The sequence below is a fragment of the Centruroides vittatus genome, unplaced genomic scaffold (assembly GCF_030686945.1).
Source record: "Centruroides vittatus isolate TY-2023 unplaced genomic scaffold, ASM3068694v2 contig_3129, whole genome shotgun sequence".
Taxonomy (NCBI): domain Eukaryota; kingdom Metazoa; phylum Arthropoda; class Arachnida; order Scorpiones; family Buthidae; genus Centruroides; species Centruroides vittatus.
In genome coordinates this window covers 172,557-189,057 of record NW_027122017.1, presented here as the reverse complement: position 1 = coordinate 189,057, position 16,501 = coordinate 172,557, and the positions used below count along the sequence as shown (strand labels likewise).

The window sequence follows — 16,501 nt, the reverse complement described above, 5'->3', positions numbered from 1 at the left end:
AGGGTGGCTCAACCCCGATATGTTGGGCTCTGTCACTCGTCGCCTACTGCCCCCACTGTGGGTCTGGCACAACCCATAATGGACATACAGGAAAAAAGTCCCTGTTGGTATTTACAGTTAAGAAAGGGGAAAAAATTAAAAGAACACTTAAAATAATTTAAATAGATGTAAATGTGAGTATGGCTCATTTTACAAATTTTGGCAGGCTGTAAAAATGCACAGTAGCAAGGACCAGTCTACTTACTTAGTGAAGAGAATGAATTGTTTGATGAATCTGTGACAAGGTAACTGTGTCACAGATTCATCAAAACAGGGATTCTAGAACTTTTTAAAATTGTAAAGTTCCAATTGTGAGCAATGCATTGTATGTCCAAGATATATGAAGCAATCTGTAATATAATTTTTGAATTATTTGTTTTCTATTTTCAACATTTAAATTTTTTAGATCTTACAATTTCTTAAACCTAGGTTTAAGCTTTTTAAGAATTCGCAGAAAATATTTACAAATGAACATTTTCAAGTCTACTTAAACTTCATTTATTTTCCCCAACTTACAAAAGATCAAGTTTCAAACCTTTTTTGAAAATGTTTATGTATAAATTTTTTGTGTGAGACTTCTTAAAAAAATTTAATACTGGGTTTTGCTGAAATAAATATAAATTTCTTCATATTTAGAATATAACTTATTAAAGAATTGCAAAATATGGATATTTAAAATTAATATACAAGGTCTTCCAAAAAAGAATGCTACCATTTTAAATTGATGTAAATATGTTAATTATTATCGAGAAATATGCAAAGTACACCAATTAATACAGTAACATGGTTAATGGTATTTTTTCCTTATATATAATCACCTAACTGATGAGGACTATTTAACATCACAGGCTGAAATGCATTTTAGGTTGTAGATAAGGCAACAGTGGTTTCAATTGCGTGATGACCCGTCAAGAGAATTATTTACTATGTATTCATAGAAATTACATTGTATAATTCACTTCCAACAACCTTTGAAAAAACCAGTAATAGTTAATTGGAAACAAACGTTTTTGACCGTTAACTCGGTCTTCCTCAGGTTATAACTGTTGAGATTCGTTACAACTTCAAAACTCTTTCCGAACGTATTCAAACTTTCGAATAGAATCGTTCCGCGTTTGTGTCGCCATGGGATCATACATGCCGTTGACATACATAACACGTGTGGCGCAATAACACAATGCAATTACATTCCGTATATAAACGAAGGGATAGGGATGTACATTAAATAGAGCTGTGGGGAACTTCCCCTTCGTAACAAAACTTCCAAGCTTGAGAAATGTTACATGCATCTTTAGAATTGATGCAGGTTGTGTGCAGTCCAGCTTTGTATATTTCCAGAGTTTCCAGGGATCGTAGATGGACCAATTGGTGGGAGAGTTTAATCAATTCCACGTTTTGCAGATCAGCACTTATGCCCGGGGTTGAGGCATACGTGGAGAGGGCAGTGGTGCCTCTGTTGCGCTGAATATCATACTTGTGCTCGCGTAGACGCTTGTCGAGCGACCGTTTCGTTGAACCAATGTATACAAGCTCTCTTTGGAATCTGCCATCCCATAATGGAACAGAGTATACCCCCGGTGCCATTCTGCCATTCTTTTATCTACGTTGTCCTTGGAATTGTGCATGAGGTCATATATAGTGTTACGCCTCTTGTAAGCGATCTTTTTGTTGGTGTATGCGGCAATTTCCCTGTAAATGGAGTCTAGGTGTTTATTATATTCAACCAGGACACATGATTGAGTGATATTGGAGTCGTTAGTGCGTGTGTTGGTGTTGTCAGTATGATGCATTTGTGTATAATATGCAGACGCAAGGTTATGAACCAATGTACGGCTATAGCCGTGTCTTGTGGCTATGTTCTGGATGCGCTGTATTTCAGATATGGTGTCCTCAATTTTGGAGTGGTGCATGAACACTCTTTTCGTAAGGGCCCGGAAAGCAGCTACTTTGTAAGAGAAGGGGTCCTCAGAAACGGCAGGGATGAATAACGGAGTGTAGCATGGCTTGTAATGGACCTTAGTAGATATTGTGTTGCCATCTAATTGCATATGCATATCTAAGAAGTTCGCATTTGAGTTGCTTATTTGGTCAAGCTTGATGTGGAGTCCATACGGGTTGTTATTCATTGCATCGATGAACCTGTTTATATTGGGCTTAGTTTTCCATAAAATAAAGATATCATCGACGTACCTCCTATAAATATGTATGTCAGAATTAAAGAGGGGTATGATTCTTTGTTCCAGTTGCAAAAAATGCAGAATTGATTAAACTCTCCCACTGATTGGTCCATCTACAATCTCTGGAAACTCTGGAAATATACAAAGCTGGACTGCGCACAACCTGCATCAATTCTAAAGATGCGTGTAACATTTCTCAAGCTTGGAAGTTTTGTTACGAAGGGGAAGTTCTCCACAGCTCTATTTAATGTACATCCCTATCCCTTTGTTTATATATGGAATGTAATTGCATTGTGTTATTGCGCCACACGTGTTATGTATGTCAACGGTACGTATGATTCCATGGCAACACGAACGCACAACAGTTCTATTCGAAAGTTTGAATACGTTTGGAAAGAGTTTTGAAGTTGTAACAAATCTCAATAGTTATAACCTGAGGAAGACCGAGTTAACAGTCGAAAACGTTTGTTTTCAATTAACTATTACTGGTTTTTTCAAAGGTTGTTGGAAGTGAATTATTTGATTACACCAGTACACAAGTCGATGATTAACCATTACATTGTATTAAATATAAAAAGGATTAAAGGCTAATTAAATTAAATTAAATAATTAATGTAATTTCAATAATTTAAAATGGTAGCATTCTTTCGGAAGTACCTGTGTTTTATGTTTTACACAAATACAATTGCAGACTTAATATTTCAATGAATTATTTAACTGTAATTAGTCAATAAATTTAAAAATTGTGTAATATTGATGATAAAATTTTTTGATATGAATGTTTTATATCGGAAAATTTTTAAAATTAAAGTTATTTTATATAAAAGAGAGTTAAATGATTTCGTGTTGAACTACTGTATGTTCTTCGTAGATCTGTTGTGAGCTTATAACACCCGATCACTCTTCCTATTTTTTCCTACGTATTGGAGTTTTGTACACAAGGAGCTCAACTTTTTTATTTATAGAAACTTTGTAATATTGTTATAACATTTTTTAAATTGTTATTATTTCATAAAGAAATATTTGTATGAGCTTAGTATGTTAATAAAAGTTTTTATAAATGAAAACAATGATCTTAATTTCTGTCAGAAAATTAATTTGTAAAATATTAGAATAATCTGATCAGATTATATACATTTGAAATAACACATTTCATAATGTTTTTAAGGAAAAAGATAAAATTAAACATCATTTTATACTATTTTCGACACTTTGTTTTTGGAGAAACAGAACAGAAATCGTCAACAAAATTTACACCAATTCTGCAGTTGGAAAAATATATATAAAAATTAATTTAACGTTATCATTCTTATTTGCATTGTCATGAAATATGTTGAATTTACATCCTATAAGCAAGTTATATACAAATGAATTGGTTTTAATAAGTATAAATTTATAACAATAAACACTATCTGTTTTATATGACTTAAGGTAATTAATTTGGTCATTTTTCAACTCAGTTTTATCCATAAAGGATAAAAAAATAACTTACACTACTTACACAGACACATATAACATAGTTTAATATTTATACAAAACTTATTGAATTGCATGTGTAAGACAAATGTCAATGGATAATATCTGAACACACAAAAGCAAAGGGAAGAATCCCTGCATGGCATTTGTCTTTATACCCTTTCCTGCACCATGTTGTCATCCTGGGGTTACATATAATTTGAAATATTACAAACTTTTACAAATTCACAACAAAATTAAATTGTCAAAGAATGTATTTTTTTACACAAGGTGTCCAAAAAGTTACTGTGCAGTGGAAATTGTTAAGTAAAGTTTTGCATATGATATTACAGTTTCTCATATGGCAAGTGCTGAAAACATCCCAATACCCAAAATCCAGTGGAGTGAGGTCTGGAGATCTAGTGGGTCGTATTCCGTAGGAGATTACACAATTAGCAAAGAAGTCTTCCAAAAGCCGGAATGACCACCATCTGCCGCAAAGTAGAAACACAGGACAGGTGACTTATGGGTCTTGTATGCAATGCTGTACATATACTTTTAATATGGTTACAAATTTCTCACTGCACAATAACCTTTTGGACACCCTTTATATAGTTCAATAACTTTTATAGATATAATTAATTATTGAGAAATGATATCTAGTTTTGTTTCGAAATAATACAATATTATGTATGTATGTAGTACAATTTATGTAGTACAATAATACAATATAACTTTATAATTTTAGATGAAAAATATTTTAAAATAAACTCTAGAGCTAGTTACTAAATTTTCTAGTTATCATTTATGTATTTTAGGCACAAAAATAGAAGAAAGCATGAAAATATTTTTCAAAATATCTCAAAAATTTTGTGTTAATTAGATTATTGTTTGATATAACAATGTTTATATTGTGATTAAGGAAATAAGTTATCTTAAACAAGCAATTTTGTATCAGCAAAGCATGCATAAATATTATAGCTGAAAGAAACAAGCATAATAATTATATCTGATTGCATTTCTTATGATAATTCAGTCTAAGTATCATACTTCAAACTAATCTGAGATTTTCAGCAAACAAGGTGTTAGAGAATTTGCTAATCTGTGTTACTTTGTAACACCAACAAACCTTTAAAATTAAACCAGCAAATATATTTTTAATATACTTCGACAAGTGCTTTTGATCCTAATTGGGATCTGCTTCAGATCAAAATGTTCTATACAAAAATTTGGAATGCTTAAAGAGCAATTTTAAATTTTAAAATCGCTGGAATGATTAAATATTCAAACAAGTATAAAAATCGCATCTATGTGTTAATATTAACACTAAAAATGAAAATTAAAATTAACATAAAAATTTAGCGAATAGATTTGTAACAAATCCCAACAGAAGTAGTTGATTTCTATTTGTTATTAATGTTGTTGGGATTAACAGAAAAGGTTCTCCAAGCTTGTGAGATGCTCGCTTCCTCCTTAAAATTGATGCATTCCCCCTTTAGCTTGACTTTACGAATTACTAGAGCCTCAAAAATTCTGATCTGCTCGGTGTGAAAGGTGCATTTAATGAGGCTGGCCTGCTGTAGTTTAGCTTCCACACCAGTTTCAGAAGCATATGTTGCTAAGGTGCTGATCTAATTTTTGTTATGTATATCGTATTTATGCTCCGCCAGTCATTTTCTAAGAGACCTTTTAATCGAACCAATGTACATCAGATCTCTGCTAAATCTGTCGTCTCTCACCAGTATACTGTTAATGACATAATCCATCATGATCTGTAGATGATGTAACCAGTCTGTTTATTCATTATTAAGAAACGACGAAGATGCCATTAACACCTACAACGCACCGGGGTATACAGTATACCAGTGAGATACGACAAATTTAGCAGAGATCTAATGTACATTGGTTCAATCAAAAGGTCTCTTAGAAAATGTCTGGCGGAGCATAAATACGATATATGTAATGAAAAGCAGACCACCGCCCTAGCAACATATGCTTCTGAAACTGGTGTGGAAGCTAAACTACAGCAGGCCAGCCTCGTTAAATGCACCTTTCACACCGAGCAGATCAGAATTTTTGAGGCTCTAGAAATTTGTAGAGCCGAGCTGAAGGGGGAATGCATCAATTTTTAAACATCTCACATGCTTGGAGAACCTTTTCTGATGATTCCGACAACATTAATAACAAATAGAAATTAACTACTTCTGTTGGGATTTGTTACAAATATATTCACTAAATTTTTATGTTAATTTTAATTTTAATTTTTAGTGTTTAATATTAACACATAGATGAGAATTTTTGTATTTGTTTGAATATTTAATTGTTTCAGAATATTGTAATAATGCACAGATTAATGAAAAATATGTGTATGATAAAACATATGATTGCATATGTGCAATGTTGATTGTGCAAGCATTTACAAAATGTGGCATCAGATCTGGTGTAATGAGTGTTGAGTTCAGAAATGTTTAGTATAATGACATCATTTCAAATGAAATTCTAATGAGAGTTAATTCACATCACAAGTAAAATGGCTACTGTAATATTGATATTTCTAAATTCACTGGTGTGTACAAATTAAGGATTTAAAGGAAAAATGACACAACTGTTCACATGATACAGAGAAAAATATTTTAAATATGACCTATACTAGCAAAATTTACAACTTTGGCTTTAAAAACAGCCATTTCTGTCAACAAATTAGTTGAAATGTCCAGCAAAAGCAAGAATAACCACATCAATCTAGTTTGACTGTATAAACATACTCAAAATTATGCAGAAGTACTATATAACGTATTTCAGCAGAGGTCCCAATCACTGGATTTTCTTAATTTCTACAGAAGTCATGTAAATTATCGACTTATGGATAACCCTCTAATAATTAGAGAAAAATTCTTTATAGAGAAATATTCTTGGATAAGCACACTGATGCATGCTTATTCAAGAATATAAAAGTGCTAACTGACTCCTACACGTGCATCAATGTACACTTGTAGGTGTTAGTTAGCATTTTGCTGCATAGAATCACTGGTATGCCGAATCTAGAACCACTCGGTGGATTCTGTTTGCAAATGGCTAATGGTCTATCCAAAAATTGTTTCTGTACACAACCAAGTTGCACAGTTGCACTAAAACCTGTCAAAAAAATGGCTTACAGTTGCATATAAAAATGATGCCTGCTCTTTCTAACATAACAATCGAGTGCACTGGAAAAGCCCAAGTGAAAAGATCATGTAGTGTATGCACAATGTATGCAAAATGGTGGATTTTGCCTACATTGTGCCTAGAAAATTTTAATTATATTATTCTGTATATATAAAATACTTTGCTTAAAATCGTCGTGACACGTTTTTCTGTCACAAAAGAAAAAACAATAGAAATAGCAGCATGGGAATTGTTGAATTGTCACAAAATTTTTTAACAAGTGAGCAAAGTGGGAAGGGGGTTAAGTTTTCTAGTAGCATTATAATTTTATAATTTATTTCAGATGATAATTTGAAAACATTGGAACTTATTTTAGAATAAAATTTAGATAGTTTATGAATATCTTAAAATTTGAGTGATGACATTATATCAAAAATGGGGGTAGAGGTGACTTGCTCCTCCATTCACCCATCTCTAACCATAAGGTATGATCCTGTACTACTGATAGTCATGTTGACGTCTGTTTCAGGTATACACATCTGAGTGATCTAGCAGATGTAATAAATTTTTCAGTAGAACAAAAAGTGAATGTTTCCTTTCACTGTTTGATCTACGAGCTGGATTTTTGGATTTTTGAGATATTTTTACAATATATATACTAGCCCCACTTTCAAGCTTACACAAGCTCCTTTGCAACAATAGAGACAAGTTCTCCACGCTCGAGAAGTCGGGGGTCTATGCCGTTCTGCTGGAAAATCTCGCAATGGGAGTAAACACAAGATATATCGGGGTCACCACCAGAATGCTTGCCAGCTGCCTTGCGGAGCACCAAGATGATGTGGTGAGCGGTAGGCACACCACAGAGCTTACAAGAAAGGTACTTGAACAAGGTTACAACTCGCTATGGTTGCAAGCACTTATGCTCAAGAGCTGTAAAGATAGAAAAATTGTTTTCATCTGGGAATCTCTCCTTACCACCACTTTGGACGTGTGCAACACTCCTACTCTCGATCTGCCCAATGTATAGGTCATGCTGTACAAGCGTTTGAGCACATTTTAGCGTCATCTAATACACATGCAGCATGAGCTTGAGTCTGCGCATGCGCAACTTTGCTGGCCACGGAGCCAGATGCTCGATCGGTTTTTGAACATTTTTGAACTTTTGTTTTGTTGTGTTAACGGCTTTGGCAAAACTTTATGCGTTCTATTCAATATCGAATTAGTTCTATTAAAAGTTTTTTCGGCAAATTTATGTACTCGTCTGACGACAATGGCAATAAGGTTCGTCGAAAGTACTTGCGAAAGCAAATGTGTATATAACACTGAAAGTGTATTTTTCGCATTGTTTATACAGTATTTGGTATGAAAATTATCATAGTGACATTCAATATATACTGTTCGTCGTCTCCTTTTTATTATTACTTGTACATCTAGGGCTGCAAGAGAATGGAGAATGTTGGTGCAAACACCATTTTGGTGCTCCTTTAGGGTAGCCCCTGCTCATACAAATAACGTAATGATATTGAAGTAGAAAAATAAATACTAGTGCATGACCAAAGTTATTTCATTATTCATAAAAAATAATCAGAAAACAGATTTTTTAATTTTTTCCCTCTGATGGGTTCTAGGGCAATGCCCTGGTTGCACTCCCCCTGTCGTAGGGCCCGTGTACTGTACATCGTATTGAGATACAAAGAAAAATACTGACATTTACAACAGAAATTATGATTTTATTCTGGGTATGTATTGCATATATATACTATATTGCTTACATTATACAGTCAACTCCGCATAAGTCGATACCTGGATAACTCATCACTGTAGGTTAATTAGTCAATTTTTTGTGGTCCTGGCCGACTTACATAGGCAATAATGTTATTAATGTTAAAAAACTCGGTTTACTCGACATCGTTTAACTCGTCACCACAGGATAAATCAACATACTTTTTCTGTTTCACACTTATTTGACGTCTGATAAGTCGACTCCCCTCCTGAAAAAATGACTTCACACCACACAGCTTATTGTACAGTGTGAACTCATTTTTTCAGGGGGGAGTCGACTTATCAGAATTCTAAAAAGTATGAAACAGAAAAAGTATGTTGATTTATCCAGTGGTGACGAGTTAAACGATGTCGAGTAAACCGTGTTTTTTAAGGTTAATAACATTAATGCCTATGTAAGTTGGCCGGAACCACAAAAAATTTACTACGTAACCGACAAGTGACGAGTTATCTGGGTGTCGACTTATGCGGAGTCGACTGTATTTATATTTATAGATTTAATGTACACATAATTTGTTATGGAGCATTTTCAGGAATATAATTCTAATAAAAGTCAACAGTCAACCGTATGTTTATATCACAATTTAATTAAACCGATAAGAAATTTTATTTCTTGCACACTTTGAATGGTACAGTTAATTTCTTCAAAGCCCAAAACAGAGAGAATATAAGGTAATTATATTTAATTTGATTTTTAATTCGTGTTACGTTTTATTTAGGATATTTCTGCATGATAGTCAGAGTGTCAGCATGTCGACTGCCTTCCAGAATTAATCTGTCTAACAAACTATTATCTTTGTTTTTGTAATTGTTAAACAACCTCGTTGTTTTTTAACTGCAGTTGTAATTTTTCCAAAAATACATTAATTTGTTGAATCTGAATTTTACAGTAAAGCTAACAATCACAAAATAAATGCATAAAAATGATTCAATTTGTATTATAAATTTACCGCTGTTTGCTGTGTCAGAATTTATTTTACCTGTTACTAATTATTGTTATTTGTATTAACATTTTAATGGATATTTACATTTTGCATACATTTCTATACACGTGTATACATTTTAATTTTTAAAAATTTATTTTTTTTGAGATAAGATGGAATTTAAAAAATAGAATCTGTACAGAATTGTCATAAAATTCCTACGTGTAAAATTGTGTCCTTGATCTCCAGTCACCATCCATCCTATATCCACCATCAAGAATATCTTGATGGTGGATATATGGATTAAACATGCATATTTTAGGATATTCTCCTTGAAGTCTTAACAGTATGTGACATTGTGAAAGAGGAAATCCTTAACTCAGCACTAAGATAGCCAAAATCCTAAAAATGACTATTGGGGAGTGCTTTAATTACTAACTGTAAACATGGAAGATGTCTAGAACTCAGGAAATTACATAGAAAACCAAACCCAATAAGTAGTAATAATCAAATGTTCAGAATTACTTCATGCAACACCAAATAGTTTAAGAAAATATTAACACTGTCTGTCGGTGTTATAATTTTACTTGAAATATCACTATAAGTACTTTCGACAAATTTCAGATTGTATTCTTCAGATTTAGGATAATGGAATCTTACAATTAATGTGTTCCAAACAGCAAATTTAAAATGTATTCAATAGGATGCATCAATACATTGAAAAAACTATAATTAGAATAATAATAATAATAACAATAATAAAACCTACACTCACATCATATGGACATGACACAACATATAAAAAGCATAGACACCATTAAGCAATCGTAGGCTCGAAAGGTACTAGATACAGGCATCCCTATGACCTGGCCCAAGATTTTGTTGACAAAATTGCATCAAACAGCTGGTTAGCTCAGGATGCCTCTTTGCAGAGATGGGAAGGTTTGCGATTGCCATACAGGATTGGGTCATAAATACTAAAAACTATAGTAAACACATACACAAATGTCACATCATGCCAGAAAATATACAACACATCATTTCTGGTTGCAAGCTGTTGGCACAGACAGATTATTTACATAGATATAATCAAGTAGCAAATATAATACACCAAGAGCTTTCAAAGAAACAAGCTATTAGACATCCATGAACAATACTACAAATACATTCCACAGACAATATTCGAAAACAACATGCACAAAATGTACTACGACATAGACATAATCACAGATAAAACAATTTACCACAACAGACCAGACATCACACTTGTTGACAAACACAATAAAATCACACACATTATAGACATCCATTCCATACACTCACAATGTACAAAACACATGCACTGAAAAAAATAGCAAGCACACAGAACTCACCCAGAAAATAAGGCATCTGTGGAGGATGGATAGGGTTCTTATTGTACAGTACCTGTTGTCCTCTCCTCTACAGGCGTGATATCACACACCTGTAGAGGAGCCTGGGCACATTACAATTAAATAGAAACACATACATCACACTGCAGAAGGCCACTATATTGAATACATGTCATATTGTTAGGAAATTCCTGAATACAGATTGACACCCACACTGACACACTTACTTAATTTTTGTCTTGTTTTGGTTTTTATGCCTTGACTCTGGTCCAGCATAATAATTTGCAGTTTTATAGGAAATATAACACCATGTCTCTTGAAAGAGCATACAATACAATGTATAATGGCCCCCATATATGGAATGGACAGTTGAGCAAACATACAACACTTTTTTTGTCACCAGAGCTCAACACAATTGGTGGGAAAAGAGAGCCGAGGACAAGATTATTGACGTACTTGAACTTGGATGTTGTATAACTAGCATTGTATACTGCTGTAACAACCTGACTCAATTCTTTGTGTACAAGCGAGAGTGACGAAGGGCATAAATATAAATATCTGAAGAAGACAATCTGAAATTTGTCGAAAGTACTTGTAATAATATTTCAAGTAAAAAAATAATGCTAACAGACAGTGTTAATATTTTCTTAATAATCAAGTGATATGGCCAGATTCTTATTGAGCTATCATATGGCTAATTAATTAAGACACTAAGTAACTTGGACTGGAGGTATGCAGTTAAGCTGCCATCTTGTGTTAAATTTAATCATCAGAAATAAATATTTTTTTAAATTTTAATTTATTAATTTAGTATATTCTGGAAGAAAAATCTATCTGGAGTGGGAATCAAACCTACAATTCATGCTTACCATGCAGATTTGTTACCAGGTAGCAAACTTTTTCCAGAATATTCAAAATTAATTTATTTATTTCTAATGATTAAATTTAACACAAGATGATGGGTTAACCATAATTTATATTATAGCCCAATAAGAATATGGCTGTATTGTTGATATGTGAGTGTAAGAAAAATTAAAATTTGTGCATACAGTGGAGGAAAGTGTATGAACTAAACACTCTTTTCTATTGTTTATACAAAGGTTATCCGTACAGTATGGATAACTGTTAATTATCATGCATGTGAACTTGGCGATCACTTGTTTTTCTATTAAGAATTTATGGTTTATACAGATAACTCAAGTAATTTGTTTAAAGCATATTTAAGTGATATTGGATTGAATACTTATTATTACATGTACCAGTGTTGTAGTCATGCCATGGTGTACCAGGGTGGCACAGCACCTTGGAACATTTTTAAGCAAGGTGAAGTCCTTGTACTTTGTGAACATCTAGGTTGGTCTTTAGACTATGTACAAAAAACTGAGGAAAAACTTATTTCTTAGCTTCTTCAAGTTTTTTTTGCACTGATTATGAATATATAGGTCATTTTTGACACATTTAAACCATTTTGCAGACATTGTGTTACAAAGTTGCACTTTGCCCATACTGAACTCTATAGACTGTAATGATTCAAACTTGGGGCACCAATTGGCACTTATTAATTTACAACTACACTCCTGATATGTACTGTAATGTTTATAAGAACATCATTCAAAATAATAATTTATATTTTAATTAGCATAGAGTTAGATTTCCTAAATAAAGACAATTTAGGTTCATGAAAAAATTTTGAATAGCTCTGTGAAGTTTTCATTGTTATAATAATAATGGCATCTAGAAAATTAAACATCAAAAATAAGTTTTCTGGGTCTGCTGTTAACTTGAACTTTTATTATGGAAATCAAGTATATTGTGGATAGGAAGAGAGATTCTCACTATTTTTTCGACAGAATCTCCAATTGTATTGATGCATTTGTTGTATTGCTTCACTGGAGTAAAGGAATGACCATAGAATGATGGAAGACCATAGAAGTTTATGCTTTGCATACAACTTATACTGTGGCAAACTGAAAGGGGTTAAGCCTTCTCAGTTCTGAGGTCATCCTCTTGATGAAAATGTCAAATCACAAACAGTAACAGCATCAGTATCCCATGTTGCCTTTTCAGTTGAAAACATTTTGACCACTTCTTACAGTCCTGACTCAATGACCCAGTTCTTCTCAGCTTTGAAGATGGCAATAGGAGGACCTCATTTCACCAGCAATGAAGTAGAAGCCATTCAAAACTTTGCCATTAACAGTTCTGTTTTCCAGAAAGTCCAGCGAAAGCACTCCTTTGGCATCCCAGAACACCATGAGAAGAATCTTGCCTGCTGATCAGGTCATTTTAAACTTTTTGACCTAGAAACCTGATGCTTCTACTCCATGGAGGCAAGTTTTGATTTTGGAGTGAAATGGTGGATCCAGTTCTTGTCCCCACCACAATTCAGATGAGGGGGTGGTTGCTTTCCCACACTCGTACTGCAAGGGATATTGCAGCCTGATGCTCATTCTGGTAGCCTTTTAATCAATACTGAACTGTTGAGATAATCACAAAGTGTCAACACAATTCTCATTGTGTTGACACTTTGTGGTTATCCAGCACGTTGAGGATCATGTATGTTCAGGCATGGTTACCACCTAATTATGCAGCAATGTCTTCTACAGTTACCCATCTGTTGACATGAATCATGGCCAACTCTTGTTGAATCTCTTGTTAAGTTACCCTTTCCAATAGATTTTGACATTCGTCCAGAGAGCTGTTTGTCTCTGACAGTCTGACAGTCAGTCTCGTGGTCATCAAAGAAATGTTTGCACCATTGCTGCACCATTTGCATGTCCACTCTGTAAACATTCACCACTTAAGAGTCTCAGGCCATGTGCCCATTTAGAGTAGACATCTGTTCACATTTCATCCTTCATCCTGTTTCATCAATGATAACATGCTTGTTCTTCTTAATGCATAACAAGAAAATATGTTTACGAGTCTCAGACATTTACTTTGATACTCATTAGATACAATATTTTCTATAGTCCAAACATTCAAACATAACTGTTTCATGAGTCAGGGCCGTCTGACTTGCACATCCCTCTGGCGGTGCCAGTTCCATAACACATCCCTGTCGCAACACATATCTGTTTACCATCTTGTTTCTTAGTGTAATGGATGGGCATGCTCTGTGCATTTGAGTAATTTCTGACTACTATTGCTCATGTGCAACATGCACCTGTAATGTTTTATACTCACTCTCTTTACAACACAAGATCATAAGCAGATCTTTATAACAGTCTGTCTTTATCCTTCCAGTTCCCTTGCCTACCTCTAGACAAATTACTTTGTATCTAATTATTAACTTAACCTAATTGTAGCCCAATAAATTGGAAGATCGTCTGACTCTATGTTAGTTTTTTTTCAAGTAAAGCTTGTAATCGGCTCTCAAGAAATGCTACTTGCTATTATGAGAATCATTGATGATTTTAATTGAAAAAAAACTTTGACAAATGTGTTGCAAATGACCGAATACATATTTTTTTTCTTTCAGGAGAATGTGTAGATCATACTGGATCTTGGGCCTTTGTCAAATGAATTTGTATAATATACAAAATTTGCTCGACGGAATACTTTGAAGCATCTCAAGAAGTGTCACTCTGTCTTTTGTGAAGAGAGATTACATTACAAATTTTGCAAATTATATTTATTTTTTGAAATATTTTTTTATTGATATTTTGTATGTTATTTATTCAGATAGTATAAAAGTTATGAAGAGTTTTTTTACATGTAAATAATGGTAAGGCCAAACAATCGCAGAACTACATTGGGATACTTTTCAGCGATTGCATTTAATTAATTAAATTGAATAAGAAATGGCAGCTAACTAAGGTGACCAACCGTCCTCCTACATGTCCTCCTTTTTGATATTTAAAGACTAATCTGTAAATCTCCATATTTGATTGATGCCGATCCAATCTGTCGCATGTAATGTGTTTGTATTTGACATGACTGTTCATCAAGGCTCAGTACAGTGCAACAAAACGCAATTATGAAACGCATGTGCTCTGCACAGGAGACCTTGAGAGAGTGTGCTGCATGCAAGTAGCTTTGTTTATTTCTTACCGAAACACAATACGGCACATACGCACGCAGTAGAGATTATTATAGTGTATTATTGTTGCAAAGAATAAAATGTTTCTTTTATTTACAATATTTTTTCCTTCAATTTGTGTGTCCTCCTTTTCATTGTAAAAAAGTTGGTCACCTTAATCTAACGTCTCCCTCTAGTGATGAATTATTTAGTAATTAATTAAATATAATTGCAGAAAAGTAGCCCAACGTAATCCGATGGTTGTTTGGCTTTACAAATTTATTGGGTTTCGTGAGATTTGTTTATGTAAATAATGGTAAGACTTGATAAATGTATTACAGTTTAACATATAAGTATTATATTGATAACAGTTAGTTTTATCCACGTTTTCAATATTTTTATATAATATGTGTTTTATATTATGTTTAGTTAAAATCAAATAATAATCAAATTCTGTCCTTTTCTCTGGAACCACGTATTTGTTTATTTTTTGTCAGTTCCTATTAATTGAAGTATAAAATAAATGTTTGAGTTCCACAACTTGAGAATAAGATGAAATTTTGATGAATTTGATTGTTATTTGATCTGTAAATTTTTATAAATACATTCTGAAATATATATAGCATACATGTATATACAAAGATATAAAATACTTTTACAACAAACAAATGTAAATAATAGAGTAAACTCTTGGCCATTTGACCATTAATCAATTAAATTTTGAATCAACTGATTTCACTTCTTGTTCTTAACAACACATCTAAACGATTGACAACCTCCACTATGGTGCGCTCGATCATTTCCTTCCGGCGATGATCTCGTCTCTCAAGTGTTGTAGATCACAAATTTATGTGTAGACTATTTTATTAATGTAATACTGAAAAAAGTCTAGGAGAGTAAGATTGGCTTCTTGCAAGTCACGAAATAGGACTTCCTCTCTGTGTCAAACAGTTGGGAAACCTACTGTTGAGTGTATCTTGAACATTACAACTGTAAGGCATGCCACAAGAGTGAGCCCACACAGTGATTAAAAGGAAAACTCAACATTTCAGCATACCAGAGATTGGTTGATTATTACCCAGGATATTTGATGAAATCATGGACATCTTTCCAACAACCCTGTATTTTTTGGATGCTGCTAATACAGTCTACACGATTATAAAGTGACCATATTTAGTTTAGCTTAGCTCCAGTTATGTTTAATCTTGTAAATCAAATTTTGTTAAGTGACAAAAGCCCAGTAATATTTGTTTTAAAAATGTTTTTAGGATTTATTTTTTTATTTCTTAATGAAATTATAATATTTGTGCATTTCCTTTTGTTCTAAAGATGCTAACCTCAGTTATTTACCTTTTAAACTTCATATCTATGAGAAGATCATACTATAAGCTAGAAAACAGACTTCTGGTATTTGTCTTTAACATTTCCCATACAAAGTCAGAGTTTACTGTAAAATTTACAAATATTGGATAAGAGAGATAATTTTTATTATTGGTTAAGAATTTTGGCTATTTTCTACTAATTTTGTGAACCAGTAATTAACTTATAATTTGCAATTTATTAATTAAATTATTATGATTTATCTAGTAA

General features: G+C 33.1%; 1 protein-coding gene across 2 annotated transcripts in view; it reads left to right on the top strand.

Annotated features, from left to right (window-relative positions):
• Positions 1-14,569, top strand: part of Bili (FERM domain-containing protein 8 Bili) — a 49,636-nt gene extending 35,067 nt beyond the window's left edge. Inside the window, exon 13 of one of the 2 annotated variants that reach the window (XM_067268043.1) lies at positions 14,372-14,569. In XM_067268043.1, coding sequence (XP_067124144.1) covers positions 14,372-14,415 — 44 coding nt within the window. In that variant the 3' untranslated portion in view covers positions 14,416-14,569. Of the gene's footprint in view, positions 1-3,087; positions 3,287-14,371 lie in introns of those variants that run through there. The other variant, XM_067268046.1, reaches the window with a different exon arrangement.
• Positions 14,570-16,501: the final 1,932 nt, after the last annotated feature.